This window comes from Arachis duranensis, chromosome 5 (assembly GCF_000817695.3).
Source record: "Arachis duranensis cultivar V14167 chromosome 5, aradu.V14167.gnm2.J7QH, whole genome shotgun sequence".
In the NCBI taxonomy this organism is placed as follows: Eukaryota; Viridiplantae; Streptophyta; class Magnoliopsida; order Fabales; family Fabaceae; genus Arachis; species Arachis duranensis.
Window position 1 is genome coordinate 111332 of NC_029776.3, and position 16786 is coordinate 128117.

The following is a 16786-nucleotide window of genomic DNA, read 5'->3' on the forward strand; positions in this document are numbered from 1 at the left end:
AGTTAATTATTATCAGAACCGAATTAATAATTAATTTGATTAAAATATTAGGTTTTTAGATTATTAGTTTAACTATTAGATTATTGATTGAACTAATTTATTTGATTATAATTAAATAATTATATAATTTTTTTATTTTTATTTCTTTGTTATGTATTAAATTAAATATTATTTTAAAAAAGAATAAATACAAAATAAAATTAAAATTAAATAAATATAAAAAAATATAATTAAAGGGACATGAAGTTTTACATTGCTCAGAACTAATTAGTGAAGAATATGTATAAGGCTTACGAGCGAATGGCAGCTTGTAGGAGACTAAAAGTTTAATCGCAAAAACGATCAGATTATCGGTTTATGAGTTTGGTCTGATCTAGTTCTAATAGCTATAGGTGAAAAATATACAGTTTTAATAACTATGTGTGAATTAGAAAACCATTGAACTATATATTTATTTTAAAACAATATTAAATAGTATCATAAAAAAAAAAAAAAATCAAATACACGAGTAGTTAAGAAATAAATTCCCCCAGAGAGAATGGAAAAGAAGTCGCATCAGTGTCGCATGATGGACAGACATCAAATCCAGAAAAAACCCAGAGTCCTCTGCCTCCACGGGTTCAGGACCAGCGGTGAAATCCTCAACAAACTTGTTTCACGATGGCCCCAATCTGTAACACAAAAGCTGGACCTCGTTTTCCTCGATGCAAAGTTCCCAGCACAAGGAAAATCAGATGTTGAAGCCATTTTTGATCCTCCTTACTTTGAATGGTTCCAAGCCAACCAGGTTCAAACTAATTATATCTTCAATTCAACGATGCATATATAATAATCTTCTCTCTAAGGCTTAAATTTGTGTCACAGGATTTCTCGGAGTACATGAACTTCGAAGAATGCTTAGCATACGTTGAAGATTTCATGGTGGAAAATGGTCCTTTTGATGGCTTACTTGGATTCTCTCAGGTAAGCGAAACCCCGAAAATATTTTTTATTCAAATACTTATTTTCGTTTGGTCTAATCATTGGATCTGGATCAGGGCGCAATTTTGGCGGCAGCATTGCCTGGAATGCGGGCTCAGGTACTATATAATTAAAGACACGCATCTTAAATTTGATTTGATTAGATTAGAATGATGAATGATGAATGTTGATGACGGTGATAATATAGGGTATAGCACTTGGGAAGGTAAAGAACAAGATCAAGTTCTTGATTTTGATATCAGGAGCCAAGTTTGGTGGAAACAAGTTTGGAGCTCCTAAACTAGCTTCTAATGCATTCTCAAAACCAATTGATATACCCTCTATCCACTTTATAGGTACTTGTCTCCTCTTTCTTCTCAACTCACTCATTTTTTCTGCTACTCTTCTCTCTTTCTCCTTTCCATCAAAAACAATATTTTTTTATCCCATTTTATTTTTGAATTTAATCTTGTTTGTTATGCTTTTTTTTTAAAATGGTCTTTCCGAATTTCTGATATGAAAAAGCATAGACAAACAATGATAATTGTGTACAATGTGAATAATAAAGCAAAAAAAAAAAAATTAAAATTGATACATTTTGAGTTGATGTGTGGTGAAGGGGAAACGGATTTCATGAAGCAGGAGAGCACTGAATTGGGGGAGGCATTCTTGGATCCTGTTGTGATTCATCACCCAAGAGGCCACACTGTTCCCAGACTTGGTTAGTCATATACCATTACATATACCATCCTTTTCTTGAATTTCCTAATTCTAAAAATTTAAAAACCTGTAAGAGAAGTTAATGTTGTAGTTTACAAAATATACTATGTAAAGGTAGTATTGAATATATTAGTTATTACCTAAGTCCTAAATCTTAGGTGAAGTCAATATATGTATTCAGAAATGGAGAGAAATTGGATTGACTTTTGAAAAAAAAATACTAAGTGGACATTAAAATTATTGACCAAATCACTCACTATATATTTGTGTATATATATTTTATTTAATTTATTTTTAATATATATTTTATATTTTAATATATATTTTATATGGATAAATTTTGATAGTTTTTTTCTATATACACATGATATGATTATGATCGAATCATGGCCAGATCTAATAAATTTTATTTGATTTTATTTTAACTTATCTTTAAGTTAGAATGTTAAATTTAAAAATTGTTGATCGGAAAGTTTTATTTTATTAAAATATAAGATTAATAAATTAAATCAATAGTAGTATGAATTTTAAAAAATATTTTTTTAAAAAACTTTAAAACCTTTTAAGTAATTGAAAGATTTTCAAAATTGTCAAGAGTCAAATGCCTATACACGTCTCCTCTACGTCCTTGCAGACACGTACAATGATTTGCCACAATCTTGTTGAATAATGTAGCTAGTAGCTTTGTTGCACTTTAGTTTTATGCATATAAAAGTAGTGAAAAGAAGCATGAGATTTTTAATTTGTTTGGTGGTTGCTTCAATTCAATTCCTTTTATTTGCAGATGATAAGAGTGTTGAAACTGTGCTCGGTTTCATTGAGAAGATTAATTAAGCAAGCAAGAGACTGTTATGATGATGATGTGAGATGCATTTTTATCATCATCATGTAAGTTGAACAATGCATCAGCCGACAGCCATCATGCGTCATAGCACTTTCTCTTTTCTATTTTATATGGTGTAAGATTGTTTAGAAAATGACACGAAAGAAAGAGGGGTAGGTTTATGCTATTAATGACTTAATCAAAGATGTTATCGGCTGTTGTTATGGAGAATGTGATTCATATGATTATTTAATAAGTGTTACGTTTACAATTTGTGTACTTAATATCCGGTCCATTAAGAATTGATGAATCAAGTTACATAAACATTAAAATTTAAGTCACCACTCACCAATTAATTAACTATCACAGAAATGTTTGGTAACTAAAAAAAATCAGTAAAAAATAACCATAACTTCCTTTATTTAGTATTTATTAATTGTTATAATAATTAATAAATATTAAATAAGACAAATTCTGACTGTTTTTTTATCCCTACCATATAAAAATATGTAGTCAGTGTCTATAAAATTGTTTGATTATGCTATTTTAAAAGATTTAATTATTTTGTTATAATATATTTAATTATTTTGCTTGTCAAATTTGATTATTTTGGTAAATAATTATTTTATTACAAAAATATATAAAATAACATATATATAAATATACACAAAATAATATTTAATATATTGTGTTTGTAGAATATTTTTTATTTACAACAAACCATATTTGCATCCCATCAATATTTATCGTTTTTGATCCAGTGGTAAGCCTTCTATATTTCTATTGCATTAGTTAAAATCTTTCCGTTATCTCTGATGCCATGCTTGTCTATAATGCTTATATAGCATGGTTCTGAAAATCGGACCGGACCGGTCGGTTTAATCGAAAAAATCGAAAACCGATTATTTAGTCGGTCCAAATAATCTCAAAAACTAAATGGCAAAGAATCGGTTAAAAAATTGGTCGAACCGGCAGTTAACCGGCGAACTAGAAGAACCGTTCGATTTTTTGGCGGTTCAGTGGTTTGGAAATTCAAAAGCCAAACGACGTTGTTTTGGCTATTTTTTTTTTTAAAAAATAGAAATTGGCGGAGTCGTTTAGCTAACCCTAATCACTAATCACTCAGCCACCAAACACCTAAGCTCCCAGCCTCCCCTTTCTTCCCCCCTCACCCACCATTCACCAAGGCCAGCAGCGCCACCGCCCACCAAGCTCCAGAGACCAGATTTCAGAGCGCTCCTCAGTCGCCACCCAGCAGCGCTCCTCATTCGCCACCGAAACCACTGCACAGCAGCCGCGACCACGACCGCGTTGAGGCCGCCTCCTTGTCGCCGAACCTCGCCCAGCTCGCCGAGCCCGCCTCTCATTCGCCGGTAAGACTGATTTTCTTGTCTTCTTGATTTTGAACATGCTTCCTAGTTCCTACTGAATTCTAAGCTCGCCTGTTCTGTTTGAAAAAAAATAACAGGGCATTATGAGCTCGCCTGTTCTCTCAATCTGTTTTTCAAGTCGTGTTGAGTCTCGAACCAGTTTTTAAATCCAGTTTTGTTGTTTCTGTTTGCTGCTTCATGAATCTATTTCTGAATCCAGTTTTGTTGCTTCCTCTGTTTTTGCTGCTTCATGAATCTTCAATCTGTTTTTTCTGCTTCTATTTGCTGTTTCATGAATCTTCAATCTATTTTTGCTGCTTCTGTTTGCTGCTTCATGAATCTATTTTTCAATCCAGTTTTGTTGTTTCTGTTTGCTGCTTCATGAATCTGTTTTTCAATCCAGTTTTGTTGCTTCTGTTTGCTGGTTCATGAATATTCTCAGTTGATTTCTGTGAATGTCAAGCTGCATGAAGTTGATCTATGCTGCCTGTTCTGTTTGCTGGAAATAGTTTTTGATTCTCAGTTGATTTTTGTGACTGTCAAGCTGCATGAAATTGATCTATGCTGCCTGTTCTGTTTGCTGGAAATAGTTTTTGATTCTCTATGCTGCCTGTTCTGTTTGCTGCTTCATTATTTTTATGGTTTTCTGAAGTTGATTTCGTGTCTTTGATTTTCTGATTGTTATAGATGGAACAATCACAAAGTAACTCACAGCCACAAGATAAACTTTGATGTTTGAAGTTGTTTGTGAACCTCTAATCTTAAGTAATGGATAATTTATTATGTGAAATATTAAATTTTATTAAGTTAGAAATGATTGAATTTTATTAAGTTTAATAATTTTATTTAATATTTAATTAAACCGGTTGAACTCCGGTTGAACTCCGATCGAACCAGTGAACCATTGAACCAGTGACCTCACCGGTTTATTGACCGGTCCGATTCTCGCAACCTTGTTATATAGTTATATTATGTGCAATTACTTCTTTAGTGAGATTCTTGTCTGAAAATGTCTGAAAGTCAAAGATGGATGGTCATAATTTACTTTTTTTTTTTTACTTTTATTTGTATTTATTAATTATGATTAAAATAAATACATAATATTATATATAATACATATGTAATTGTACCTGTTAAGTTAAATAAAATTATTTTAAATTATTATCTTTTTAGCACTATTTTTTATAAAAATTTAAGTCAAATTAACTATATTAAAGTATATTTTTTAACTCTTTAAGTATTATGAAAATATTTATAAATTACTCATCAAGATAATGCTAATATATGCTGTGAATTAAACTATATTTTTCATTTAACCAAATTATATTAACTATGCTTAGATTTTTTAAAAAGGAGTTCAAAAAGCATGAAGAACGCTCTTAGAAGACCTGCCAAAGCAACACCTAGAATTTACAAGACAAACTTACAAACCATGTTACACGATTTGCCACCACAAAAACATGATAAGAGATGGTTATCAATCTATAAATATTTTTATGTAAAGATAACATTATAAATAGTTAAATAATTTAACATATTTAATTAAATCTATTTGATTAAATTATCTTTTAACAATTTATAATGTTATTATTATCTTCCTGTGAAGATATCTTTATAAAATTACTCACTATAAATAAAAGCACAACCAACAGCCACTATCTTCAGTTCATTTTGAAATCATGATTTGCATGATTAAATGGCTAAATATAGAGTAAAATTCCTATCCTGATAATGATCACCCCTAGATTAAGATGCGTAATATTAGAATATTGTATTTGAATTCTCTAAATTTTGAATTTTATTTTAAAGAGTAAAGTGTAATTTTTTATCATTTATTTCATAAGTAAGATCAAAAATAAATATAAAAAAAAAATTATTTAATAATAAAAAATCACACTTTACTTTTTAAAATAAAAATTTAAAATTTAAAAGATTCAAATTCTAGAACATTAATATACGAAACAACATATCATAATTGTGATAAAAAAAAATTCAAAAAGAAAAAACTGAATCAAACATGACCAGAATTATAGAAAGGATAAATGGATAACTATGAATAAAAAATGAACACATACATTACGCGTTTCCCACGTTCTTTGTCTTGTTCTAAGTATCGGATTGCTAACGGAGAAAAAGATGGATAAAATTTTTTAAAAAAATAACAAAAATACACATGAATTTTTTATAGTAAATAAAAATATATTTTAATTTTTAATAAGTTATTTGTACATATTAATATTAAATTTTATTGTCATTTTTATCTTTCTATTGGCTGAATAACTTTTTTAACGATAATGATTACAAGATAACTTTATATATTATGTGACATGACCCTTTTAATAACACAGTAAAAATTAAATGATAAATTATTAAATTTGTTAAATTTAAATAAAAAAATTTACAAATGATTTAGAATTTTTATTCTCTTCCTTTTTTTGTCAAAATTTACTTTAAATAGAACTCTAGCAGTTATTTTTGAGTTGCAGTCCTTGATTTACATTCATTTTTTGAAAAAAAAAAAAAGAATGAAAATTTTAAGTCACTTGTAATTTTTTTATTCAAATTTAACAAATTCAATAATTTATCGTTTAGTTTCTATTATGTCATCAAAAGGGTCATGTCATATATGCACAAAGTCATCTGGCAATTACTATCCAAACGGCAAAAGAGTAAAAATGACAATAAAACTTAATATTAATGTCTATAAATAACTCATCATTAAAAAAATTAAAACATGTATCTATCTATTATGTAAAAATTTATGTATACTTTTATTCATTTTTTTTCAAAAGGCTCTTCGTTGTTGCAACAAAGTAAAAACGTGATCTTGATTATTAAATGGAACAACCTAACCTCCTGTCTTTTAGTTTCCAAAATGTTTGATTGATTTATTTATTTGAAAGAAATGTGAAATCTCTATAATAATTTTTTGAGTAAATTATTGTTTTTATCTCTAAAAGGTATCAGAACCTGTAGAACTGGTTATACGAAGAAGAAGATTTGAAGAGAAGAGAGGTTGAAGAGAGAGAGATTTGGTAAAGTTGGATCTGAAATGTGATACTGCATTGTGTGAATTGAAAATCAAGCGTACAATGAGTTAGTGCTTTTGCTTTTATAGCTGTAGCAATGTGTGGATCTAGAAGCCTATGGAAACTTAATACCCAACTAACATGCAGCTAACCTCACTTGCTTTTAGAAGCTTAACTCTAACAGATTCTTAACTAACTAGTTCACTAACTCCCTAACTGACTAAACAGAACGCATAGCACTAACCACCTTACTAACTCAACACTCCTATCATCATCTCCACTTTCTTTTTTTTTTCTTTTAAAGAAAAATGACAGCTTTACAGCAAGCAGTAATTCGACATTCCTCATTATCATCTGTTGTTGTCACTGCTCTGTTATCTTGTTGCTCTGCCTCTTTGTCAAAGTCCAACTTAATGATGCCAAGTTTGGTTTTGAAATGTAGGAAGCTCTCTGAGGGTATTGCTTTTGTTAAAATATCTGCAACTTGAACTGCTCCTGAAATATGACTTACCCTGACAGTTTTGTTGTTCATATGATCCCTCACAAGATGTAAATCTATCTCAAAGTGTTTTGACTTAGAGTGAAGTATTGGATTAGCAGCTAGTAACACTACACTCAAGTTATCACAGTACATCAGTGGTGTTTCTTTTGGGGAGAACTGGAGCTCAACCATTAAGTTCTTAATCCATAGCAATTCTACCACTAGATCAACCATGCTTCGATATTCAGCTTCTATACTCGATCGTGCCACTGCTGTCTGCTTTTTTTGAAGCCCAAGAGACCAAGTTAGAACCTAAGAACACACAGTATCCACTCGTGGACTTTCGATCATCAGGATCTCCAGTCCAATCTGAATCACAATAAGCAGTCACTTGCTTAGAACTGTTTTTGTTCAACTGTAAGCCATAATTTCTTGTCCCACTGAGATACCAAAGTATCTTCTTCACCATCCTCCAATGAGTGTCCAAGGGAGTCTGAACAAATTGCGACAATTTGTTGACACTGTAGGAGATTTTTGATCGAGTTATTGTCAAGTATTGTAGGCTTCCAATTATAGACCTGTAAAGCTGAGGATCACCAAAGCTCGAGCCCCCAAAAGCTGAGAGCTTTACAGTGGATGGCAGGAGTGTGTGACAGCTTGTGCACCCAGCTATATTAGCTTTCTTCAATACTTTCCCAATGTACTTTTGTTGTGAAAGAATCATGCCTCCAACTTTTGTTTTTGCTACTTGAACTCCTAGAAAGTAGGGAGATCACCCATATCCTTGAGAGAAAATTTTGCATCCAGTTTTTCAATCACCTCTTTTATATGCTGTTCAGACTCACCAGTGATGGTGATATCATCTACATATACAAGTACAAAGGTCTTTACCCCATTTGTACTTCGCAGGAACACTGAGACATCAAATTTTGTTGCTTGAAAACCAATTTCAGCTAGCCCATTTGCCAACTTGTGATACCATTCTCTCGGGACTTGTTTCAAGCCATAGAGATCCTTTGTTAGTTTGCACACTAGTGAGGGACCACCAACTTCATACTTTTTAGGTTGTTTCATGTATACCTCCTCCATCAAATCTCCATGTAGAAATGCATTATTAACATTGAGTTGTTTGATTACCCAGGACTTGGCCAGTACAATTGATAGAAGCAATCTGATTGATGTAGGCTTCACGATTGGACTATACGTCTCAGTAAAATCGAAGCCAGGTCTCTGTGCATAACCCTGTGCTACCAGCCTTGCTTTATACTTCTGTAGAGACCCATATGAGTTATATTTGATCCTGAAAACCCATTTGCTCCCTATTGCTGACACTACTGCTAGTCTTTGTTGCGCTAATTCTGTCCTGGTTGAATTTAATACTAGTATTATTCTATTTGTTTCTTCAATTCTGGGGCTGCTTCTTGTAGAGACACTTGAAGGTTGTAGTTCAGACTGACTGCTGTCTTCTGCCTGACTAGTTATGAGAGGATTTTGTTGTTGTTGGGTGATTTCAACAGCTCTAGGGATTGTTGGAATAAATGAAACTGTTGGACTTGAGGTGACTGAAATATGAGCATTATTCTTTTTTCTATCTCTAAAAGGAAATTTATCTTCCAAGAAGACCACATGAGGAGTTATGATGACTCTTCCTTGCTGAGTTAAGCACTTGTATCCTTTGTGAGCCATGCTGTATCCAACAAAGATGCATAGAGAGGACCTGAAATCAAGTTTGGGTTTGTTATAAGCCCATTGGTGAGGAAAACACAGACATCTAAATACTATAAGGCTTTCATAAAGAGGTTTCTTTCCCAAGAGCTTCTCTCTTGGTGACAGTCCATTCAGTACAGGTGTATGTAGCATATTTATCAACTTGACTGCTGTTGTAAACGCTTCACCCCAGAACCTTGTAGGCATTGAGGCCCCCTGCCAGCAATGTTAGGCCCATTTCAACTACATGCCTATGCTTTCTTTCTGCTGACCCATTTTATTGATGTACATATGGACAAGAGAATCGATGTTGGATTCCTCGTTCCTGCAAAGCCTTTGACAAACTGACATATTCAGCTGCATTATCACTCTGAAGCATTTTTATGTTTGTATTTAGTTGCAATTCAACCAATTGTTGGAAGTGATTAAAATTTGACTTGAGCTGAGCTCTAGATTTAATGAGGTACAACTAGGTAAATTTCGAAAATGCATCAATAAAGTTCACAAAATATCAATTTCCATTATTATCAGCTATGGGTGATGGTCCCCATATGTTTGTATACACAAGTTCTAAAGGACTAGAATACACTGTTTGTGAGGTAGGAAAAGGGAGCTGGTATGATTTTCCTATGCAGCAAGCTGTGTAGCTTATTTGACAACTAGTTGATAAGGGAATATTACAAGCATTTAGGACTTTTGACACAATAGTTTGACTCGGATGTCCTAATATGGCATGCCAAATTTGAAGGTTAGACTTGTTGTTGAGGGCGGTATGATAGGCTGGTGGTGGTGTGTGTATGGTGGTAAATTTGAGGAATATATAGAGTCATTTATCGACCTTCCCTTGAAGCACAGTTTCTTTGGTTTCCTGTGATTTAATGCAATACTTGTCAGCATGAAACTCAAAGAAAACTTTATTATCACAGTAGAATTTATGCACGCTCATCAAATTCTTTGTGATTTCAGGTACAAATAGCAGTTTTCTTAACACAAATAATCTATAGCTCAAGTCAGATTTAATGCACAAATTACCAACTAAGTTGATTTGCAAACTTGTCCCATCTCCTATCACAACTTGTTCATCACCAATATATTCTTCTTTTCCAATAAGATTTTGTTCATCATGCGTTATGTGGTGTGTAGCTCCGAAGTTAGGATACCAGTTCGGGTCTTGAACAGTTGCTGGTGTGGCTGGCACATTGCTGAAGTTGGCCTTAGGCTGGTTAATCTGATTGTTGTAGTCTCCTTCATATCGCTCCTCATTGTATCTATACCAACATATTTTGGCTGTGTGACCAATCTTGTCACAGACTTGACACTGTAGCCTCTCATATTGACTTCTTCCATCATTCATTCTGCCTCTTCCATATTGTCCTCTTTCATATCCATACTGGTGAGTTTGTCCTTACATTTCTCTGCTTTTATTATACTGGCCTGATATTCTTCTTCCTCCATTCTGTAGTTCTTGCACTGGTCTGCCTCTTCTGCCCATTCTTCCTGCTCGTTCACGAAAATTGCCTCTAAAGTTACCCCTAGCTGCCAAATTTTGAGCAAGGAATTGTGGATCTTGTGAGTACTGTGAATACTGAGCTACATTGGCTTACACAAGGGTTTCAAATCTCCTTAATCTAGCTAACATACTCTCATGAGCTAACATCAGCGCTTCTAACTCTCCTTCAGTTATGCTATGTGATCTTGCCAAGACTGAGGTCACCACATTTCCATATTCCTCTGTCAAATCGTGTAAAATCGCATTAACATGGTCACCTTCCTTCATTGATTCACCTACTAAGGCTAACGCATCTATAGTACTTTTTATTAATAACACATACTCAGTGACTGATGCACCTATTTGAATAATGCTTAATTTGTTCTTTAACTGCATTACCTTGGCTTTAATTTGAGATGAGAAATGATCCTCTAACCTTTTCCAGATCTGATGAGTGAGTGTGCAACCAACCATTTTTGTAGTGAAGGGATTGGACATAGAAGCTAGCAACCAAGATTTCAGAAGAACATCTTGCCTCTTCCACTTCTGGAACTCTGGATTTACCGAGCCATCAGCAAGAAAGATTTGAGGAATATCCTCTCCGGTGAGGTGATTCAACATGTCGTTGCCTTCAATTGTCGATTTTGCCTGGTCCTTCCATTGGAGATAATTGTTTTCATCCAATTTCATGGAGAATGGGGTTACAACAAAGTTCTGCGCCATCGTTCTCTAGCTCTGTTTCTGCTGCCTGCGGAAGCTATGGTACCTCAACTCTGATACCATGAAAAGTATCAGAACCTGTATAACTGGTTATACGAAGAAGAAGATTTGAAGAGAAGAGAGGTTGAAGAAAGAGAGATTTGATAAAGTTGGATTTGAAATGTGATACTGCATTGTGTGAATTGAAAATCAAGCGTACAGTGAATTAGTGCTTTTGCTTTTATAGCTGTAGTAATGTAGATCTAGAAGCCTATGGAAACTTAATACCCAATTACCATGCAGCTAATCCCACTTGCTTCTAAAAGCTTAACTCTAACCGATTTGTAACTAATTAGTTCACTAACTTCCTAACTGACTAAACAAAACGCATAGCACTAACCACCTTACTAAAATTAATATGTAAATTATTATCATATTAAATTATTTATATTAATGTGTTTATTTTATTGGTGTCATTGTTTTCTTTAAATTGTAAATGTTACTGTAATTTTAAATATTAAGATATTTTAATTATTAATAATAATATTAATATTACTGATACCTTAGTACATATTCTAAATATTAATATTATTTTATAATTTTGAAAAAAAAATTGTTAGTACGTAAGTTAGGGCCTTATATAGAGTTTAAATAATATATTATGTTATTTAAAATAAAATATGTAAAGTATTTTTAATCATAAACATAATTTGTATAATTTTCGTGTTTTGTTGATTTATATTCGGCGAAAATTTTTAAATTGAGAAATTTGATTTTACTAGAACAGTATATTTATTTAGTGACTGATGTCTTACAAAAAATAGATTTCTACTATATGTATTTCAAATAGAAAGAATAAAAAAGATTTTATGATAATTGATAGATAGATAGTGGTCACACTTTAAATCTATGTTTCTATCACGTATCTCAGATAAGAAGAATAAAATGTAAGAAATAACTTATGACGGCATTAATAGATAGATAACAGTCACACTCTAAGCCTATCATCTGAATTCTTCATCTAAAGTTACAGCAATAATAATCTAACCACAACCACAACATCACACGAACTAAATTATATAGAATGAATATATTGATTTTAACAAAATCACGAAATAACTAACTACAGAGCAGGACTTGCACCCGCTGAGCTCGACGTGACACAATAAGGGCATTATTTAAAAACAAAAATAAAATTTTTATCAACATTCTTTACAAAATGATAAAGTCACATACTTAGGTTTGCAAACTCAGTAAATTTTGGTGCGTGCATAATGTCGAGGTCTAGAACACACATGAAAGATGGCACATTAAAGGAATATCGGCTTGCGACCATATTTATTGAAGCATGAACTTCCCTATCGAAACTCTCATCCCCTCTGTTGCTTCCTCCAAACATATCATTGTTGGTTAAGAACTCTTCTTCACTGATATTGTTGTTTTCTTTCCAGACTACGTTGTCTCCTTCAATTAGTAACGATTCGTTTGTTTTGTGGCTATTAGCCAATTGTTCAAACTCAACATACAACTCTAGAATCGATATATGAGCATGATTCTGTTTATAAATCGTTAACATCTCTAGCACAGTGACTTTATCAATCACATTTATTTATTGAAATTATATCACATTACTGAAAAACAATATTAGTTGCCTGTATAAAATATTACTAATTCTTTTTAAAATATTTTTATGTATGTGTTCGTATAATCTATTTTTCACTCTTTTGACAACATGCAAAAATAATAAAAAAAATTGAACTTTCACAAATAAATTGTACACTCTCAATTATATATGGTATAATTTTACCATCAAAGTATACTCCGTTGTTCTTACAAAAAATTTCTTTATCTATCTAAAATAAAAATAAAAATTTATAACACATAAACTAAAAATATTAGTATTTTACACGATAAAGGAATAATCTTCTCGCACTTAGCGAACCGAAGAAAATATTATGTCAAAACATTGTTGATTTATTTTATTAGAAGTAAAAAAAAAAATTTCTCGCAGTTAACAATTTGATTTCTTATCTAAAAAAATTAAAAAGTTTCTTGAATGATGTGAGATAGCGGGTAAAACCCTTTTTCTTCACAGCTTTCTTTTTTTTTTTTGACAGAATAAAGAATTTTGATTCAATCTATTGATGGTAAAAGTAAAACATTTAATATGGCTAGATTTTGTACATGATTTGGTGCCTCTTCTATTCACACAAAATTTGAATTGGTAAGAGCCATTTTAACTAGTTCATGAACCACTCTATTTCTATTTCTCTTGACATGACTAAAGAAAAATAATCTAATTCCTCCTAATATTGCTAATGTGTTAACAATGGATGTTCTAAAACATGAATCTATTGACTTTCTTTGTTTAAGAGCTTTCACTACTTGATAGCTAATTAGCTACCACTCTCTATGATTACTTTATTGAAACTATGCCTCAGCCTCATGGGCCTCTAAGTGAAAGCGTATGGCCCAGCTAGCTCTTCCCAAGATTAAGTCCATCTCATCCCTTGCAATCCCACCCACACCTCTATGCACATCTTTTGGCATTCATGCATTAACATTAATTTTCACAATTCTAGTTGGTGGCACCTCCCAAGTCTCTCTTAATTGAGCCAATGAAGAGTTAACTACCCTTAATTCCTTGTTTCTTGAGTTTACCTTGGGAAAATTTTTAAAGCCCTTTATCACACACTCAATCTCCTCTTCAATTGTTGCATTTGTTCCTTCGAATAACAGCACGTTGCGGGACCGCCAAAGTTGGTTGCACAGCTTTCTTGAATAGTACGAGATGTAATAAAATAAATTTAAAAGCCTTTTTATATAGTGCGAGACGAAGGTCCATGATACCTAAAAACACCACCTCACAATCCTATTTTGGACCACATACATCTCCAATAGTATTTCCATATTAAAATTTTTCGGCCAAAAACAATCCTTAATTAGTAAAAGGACGTAACAGGCATCAAATTAAAAATAAATTAAACTAAAAAAATCAATCTGAAAGCAAGTTATAGGAGCAACATGGAAGATAATGAAAACCAACAACGAAACCCCAGAGTCCTTTGCTTCCATGGATACAGGACCAGTGGTAAAATCCTCAAGAAATCAATAATGTCACGATGGCCAGAAGTTGTAACACAAAAGCTGCAACTTGTGTTCCTCGATGGCAAGTTTCCAGCACAAGCAAAATCCACAGTCGGTGGTGTTTCCGATCCTCCTTACTATGAATGGTTTCGAACCAACGAGGTTACTGTTATTATAAACTTTATAGTGAAATAGTGACGATGAATTAACTCAATGTTCTAAAACACATGTTGCTTATGTATTCATATACAGGATCTTTCACTGGTCAGCTACTTCGAAGAATGTGTAGCATACATTGAAGATTACATGGTAAAGAATGGCCCTTTTGATGGTTTACTTGGATTCTCTCAGGTAAGCCTCGATTAATGATTTCTTCGGAGATCTTTAGGTGTTTTAATTGTAAGAGAAAAGTTCCAGCTTTTAAACCATTCAATACTTAATTAGTACTTTTAGGATTGTTGACTTGAAGACAAAAAGATAAAGTAACAGCTAGTATTTGTTGGACATATAATCATCATTCACAGAAAATAATTATATATATCTAATATTCTTTTTATTATTATTAAGTTCAGTATATATATGGTACTCCCCTTCTCTTAAATTTTCCTTTTTCTTCCCATTTGATTAACCAAGCAATGATCTCAGGGCGCACTTGTAGCTTCTGCTTTGCCTGGAATGCAAGCTCAGGTAATTGTCTTCAATCCATTTTGTGATACTTAATCGATCTTGTTTCACATATAACTATCTTAGAATTGTATAAAAATATTGAGGTATACAAGTTTATTTGTAGTTAATAAAAAAGACATACATATATTAAGACAAGATGTGACTTCAAGAACAATTTTTCACCCACCAAAAATGTTAGAATTGAACAATGAATGGATAGTAGCTTAGACAGGAAGTGGTTGTGTGATGAAAAACAGAGAAAAGGAAAGGAATCTTAGCTTAGCTTTTACAGATAATGTAGAATTGTATTGAATGAAGACTGTAAATCAATCAATCTTTTGGATTAATATTTTATATTTATACTATATTAGAATTTAAGGGTTGAAGATTTAGATTTTAATATAAAAATATTTTTGTTAGTCAGATGTTAATTAAAAATAATAAATTTTATTTATCACGTAACATTATTCTTATTCATTCTAAAATACTTACTAGTTAGACTGCAATCTAAATTAAAGATGAGCTATATTTGATTTGAATTGATTAACTTGAGTGACAATGATGACTTTAGGGAGTAGCACTTGCGAAGGTAGAGAAGATCAAGTTTTTGATTTTGATATCAGGAGCCAAGTTTGGTGGAAACAAGTATGAAATGCCTAAACTGGCTTCCAATGCATTTTCAGATCCAATTGATTGCCTATCTCTCCACTTTATAGGTAGGTTTTCTCATCTTTAATTTTCTCTACATAACTTTTCTTTTTTAAAATACAGGTTTTTCTTAAATTCATAAGCGAAATGTTTGTTATTTCCAAAATTTGAATTCAAAGAATTTTTTATTACCAAAGTAAAATTCTTAATATTTTGACTAATTATATTTTTATTACTAAAAATATTTGAAAGATAATAAAAAATAGCCTAAAATAATAAAAAATATTCATTAATTGTCGTCAAAATAATTGAATAATATTAGATATAATAAAAATATAATTATAAATCAAACATATATAAAATTATAGATATTAAATTAAATAAGATAATTTTTAGTTATTGTTTCTTTAATATTACTGTTTTACTATTATTAAATGATACACGCTGAATAAAAAAGGGTGAATTAAGACATGTAAATATCTATTATTCCACTAGTATTATTAATAACAAGATATGTTTTGTGAAGGCGAATCGGATTTCCAGAAACCAGAGAGCATAGCTTTGCTTCAAGCATTTAGAGACCCTATTGTCATTCGTCATCCAAGAGGCCACACAATCCCCAAACTTGGTTAGTTTTAGTATCATTTTTTTAATGACTACTAATAATTATAATGACCGTGATTGTAATTTATTCTATACATTCATGGATTGATACAGTTTTATATAAAAAAAAATGGAAACATTTTTGTTTATAACTACAAAAATAAAACTAAAATAGTTTTAAAGCTATCCAACTTTTAAAAAATTCTTAAATAATTAATAACATTAGCAGGTGTCTTTTAGTCTTTATCGTTTTATTTTTTGGTGACTCGGTGTCTTTTATCTTTAAACACTGGTTAGTCAAATTCTTATTTATATATTATATTTATTTATTTGGATCCGATGGTTGTTGTTTATTTGCAGATGATAAGAGTCTTGAAATTATGGTAGGTTTCATTGAGAATATTAAGAGGATTCCTATGGTAGTGAGTGACCGTCGCGTTGGCCCATTGTCACTTCTCTGAAACTTGGAAAATATCTGTAGAAACTATTATTGTAAATTTTTTA

The 16786-nt window shown here is 31.7% G+C and overlaps 2 protein-coding genes across 2 annotated transcripts; both read left to right on the forward strand.

The window, feature by feature from the left end:
* Positions 1–511: 511 nt before the first annotated feature.
* Positions 512–2787, forward strand: LOC107487066 (uncharacterized). The gene is made up of 6 exons (XM_016107645.3): positions 512–787; positions 865–963; positions 1038–1079; positions 1169–1316; positions 1580–1681; positions 2465–2787. Exons 1-6 carry the CDS (start codon positions 539–541, stop codon positions 2512–2514), a joined length of 690 nt encoding a protein of 229 aa, XP_015963131.1. The 5' UTR covers positions 512–538; the 3' UTR covers positions 2515–2787.
* An 11471-nt stretch (positions 2788–14258) lies between these two features.
* On the forward strand, positions 14259–16786 carry LOC107487270 (uncharacterized). Its single transcript, XM_016107893.3, has 6 exons — positions 14259–14527; positions 14618–14716; positions 15011–15052; positions 15603–15747; positions 16206–16307; positions 16643–16786. Exons 1-6 carry the CDS (start codon positions 14303–14305, stop codon positions 16741–16743), a joined length of 714 nt encoding a protein of 237 aa, XP_015963379.1. The 5' UTR covers positions 14259–14302; the 3' UTR covers positions 16744–16786.

Coding starts and splice junctions, on each gene's coding strand:
- LOC107487270 (XM_016107893.3), top strand. CDS start 14,303: ATGGAAGATAATGAAAACCAACAACGAAACCCCAGAGTCCTTTGCTTC. Junction 15,053..15,602: donor TGCCTGGAATGCAAGCTCAG/GTAATTGTCTTC, acceptor TGATGACTTTAG/GGAGTAGCACTTGCGAAGGT. Junction 16,308..16,642: donor CCACACAATCCCCAAACTTG/GTTAGTTTTAGT, acceptor GTTTATTTGCAG/ATGATAAGAGTCTTGAAATT.
- LOC107487066 (XM_016107645.3), top strand. CDS start 539: ATGGAAAAGAAGTCGCATCAGTGTCGCATGATGGACAGACATCAAATC. Junction 964..1,037: donor GCTTACTTGGATTCTCTCAG/GTAAGCGAAACC, acceptor GATCTGGATCAG/GGCGCAATTTTGGCGGCAGC. Junction 1,080..1,168: donor TGCCTGGAATGCGGGCTCAG/GTACTATATAAT, acceptor GTGATAATATAG/GGTATAGCACTTGGGAAGGT.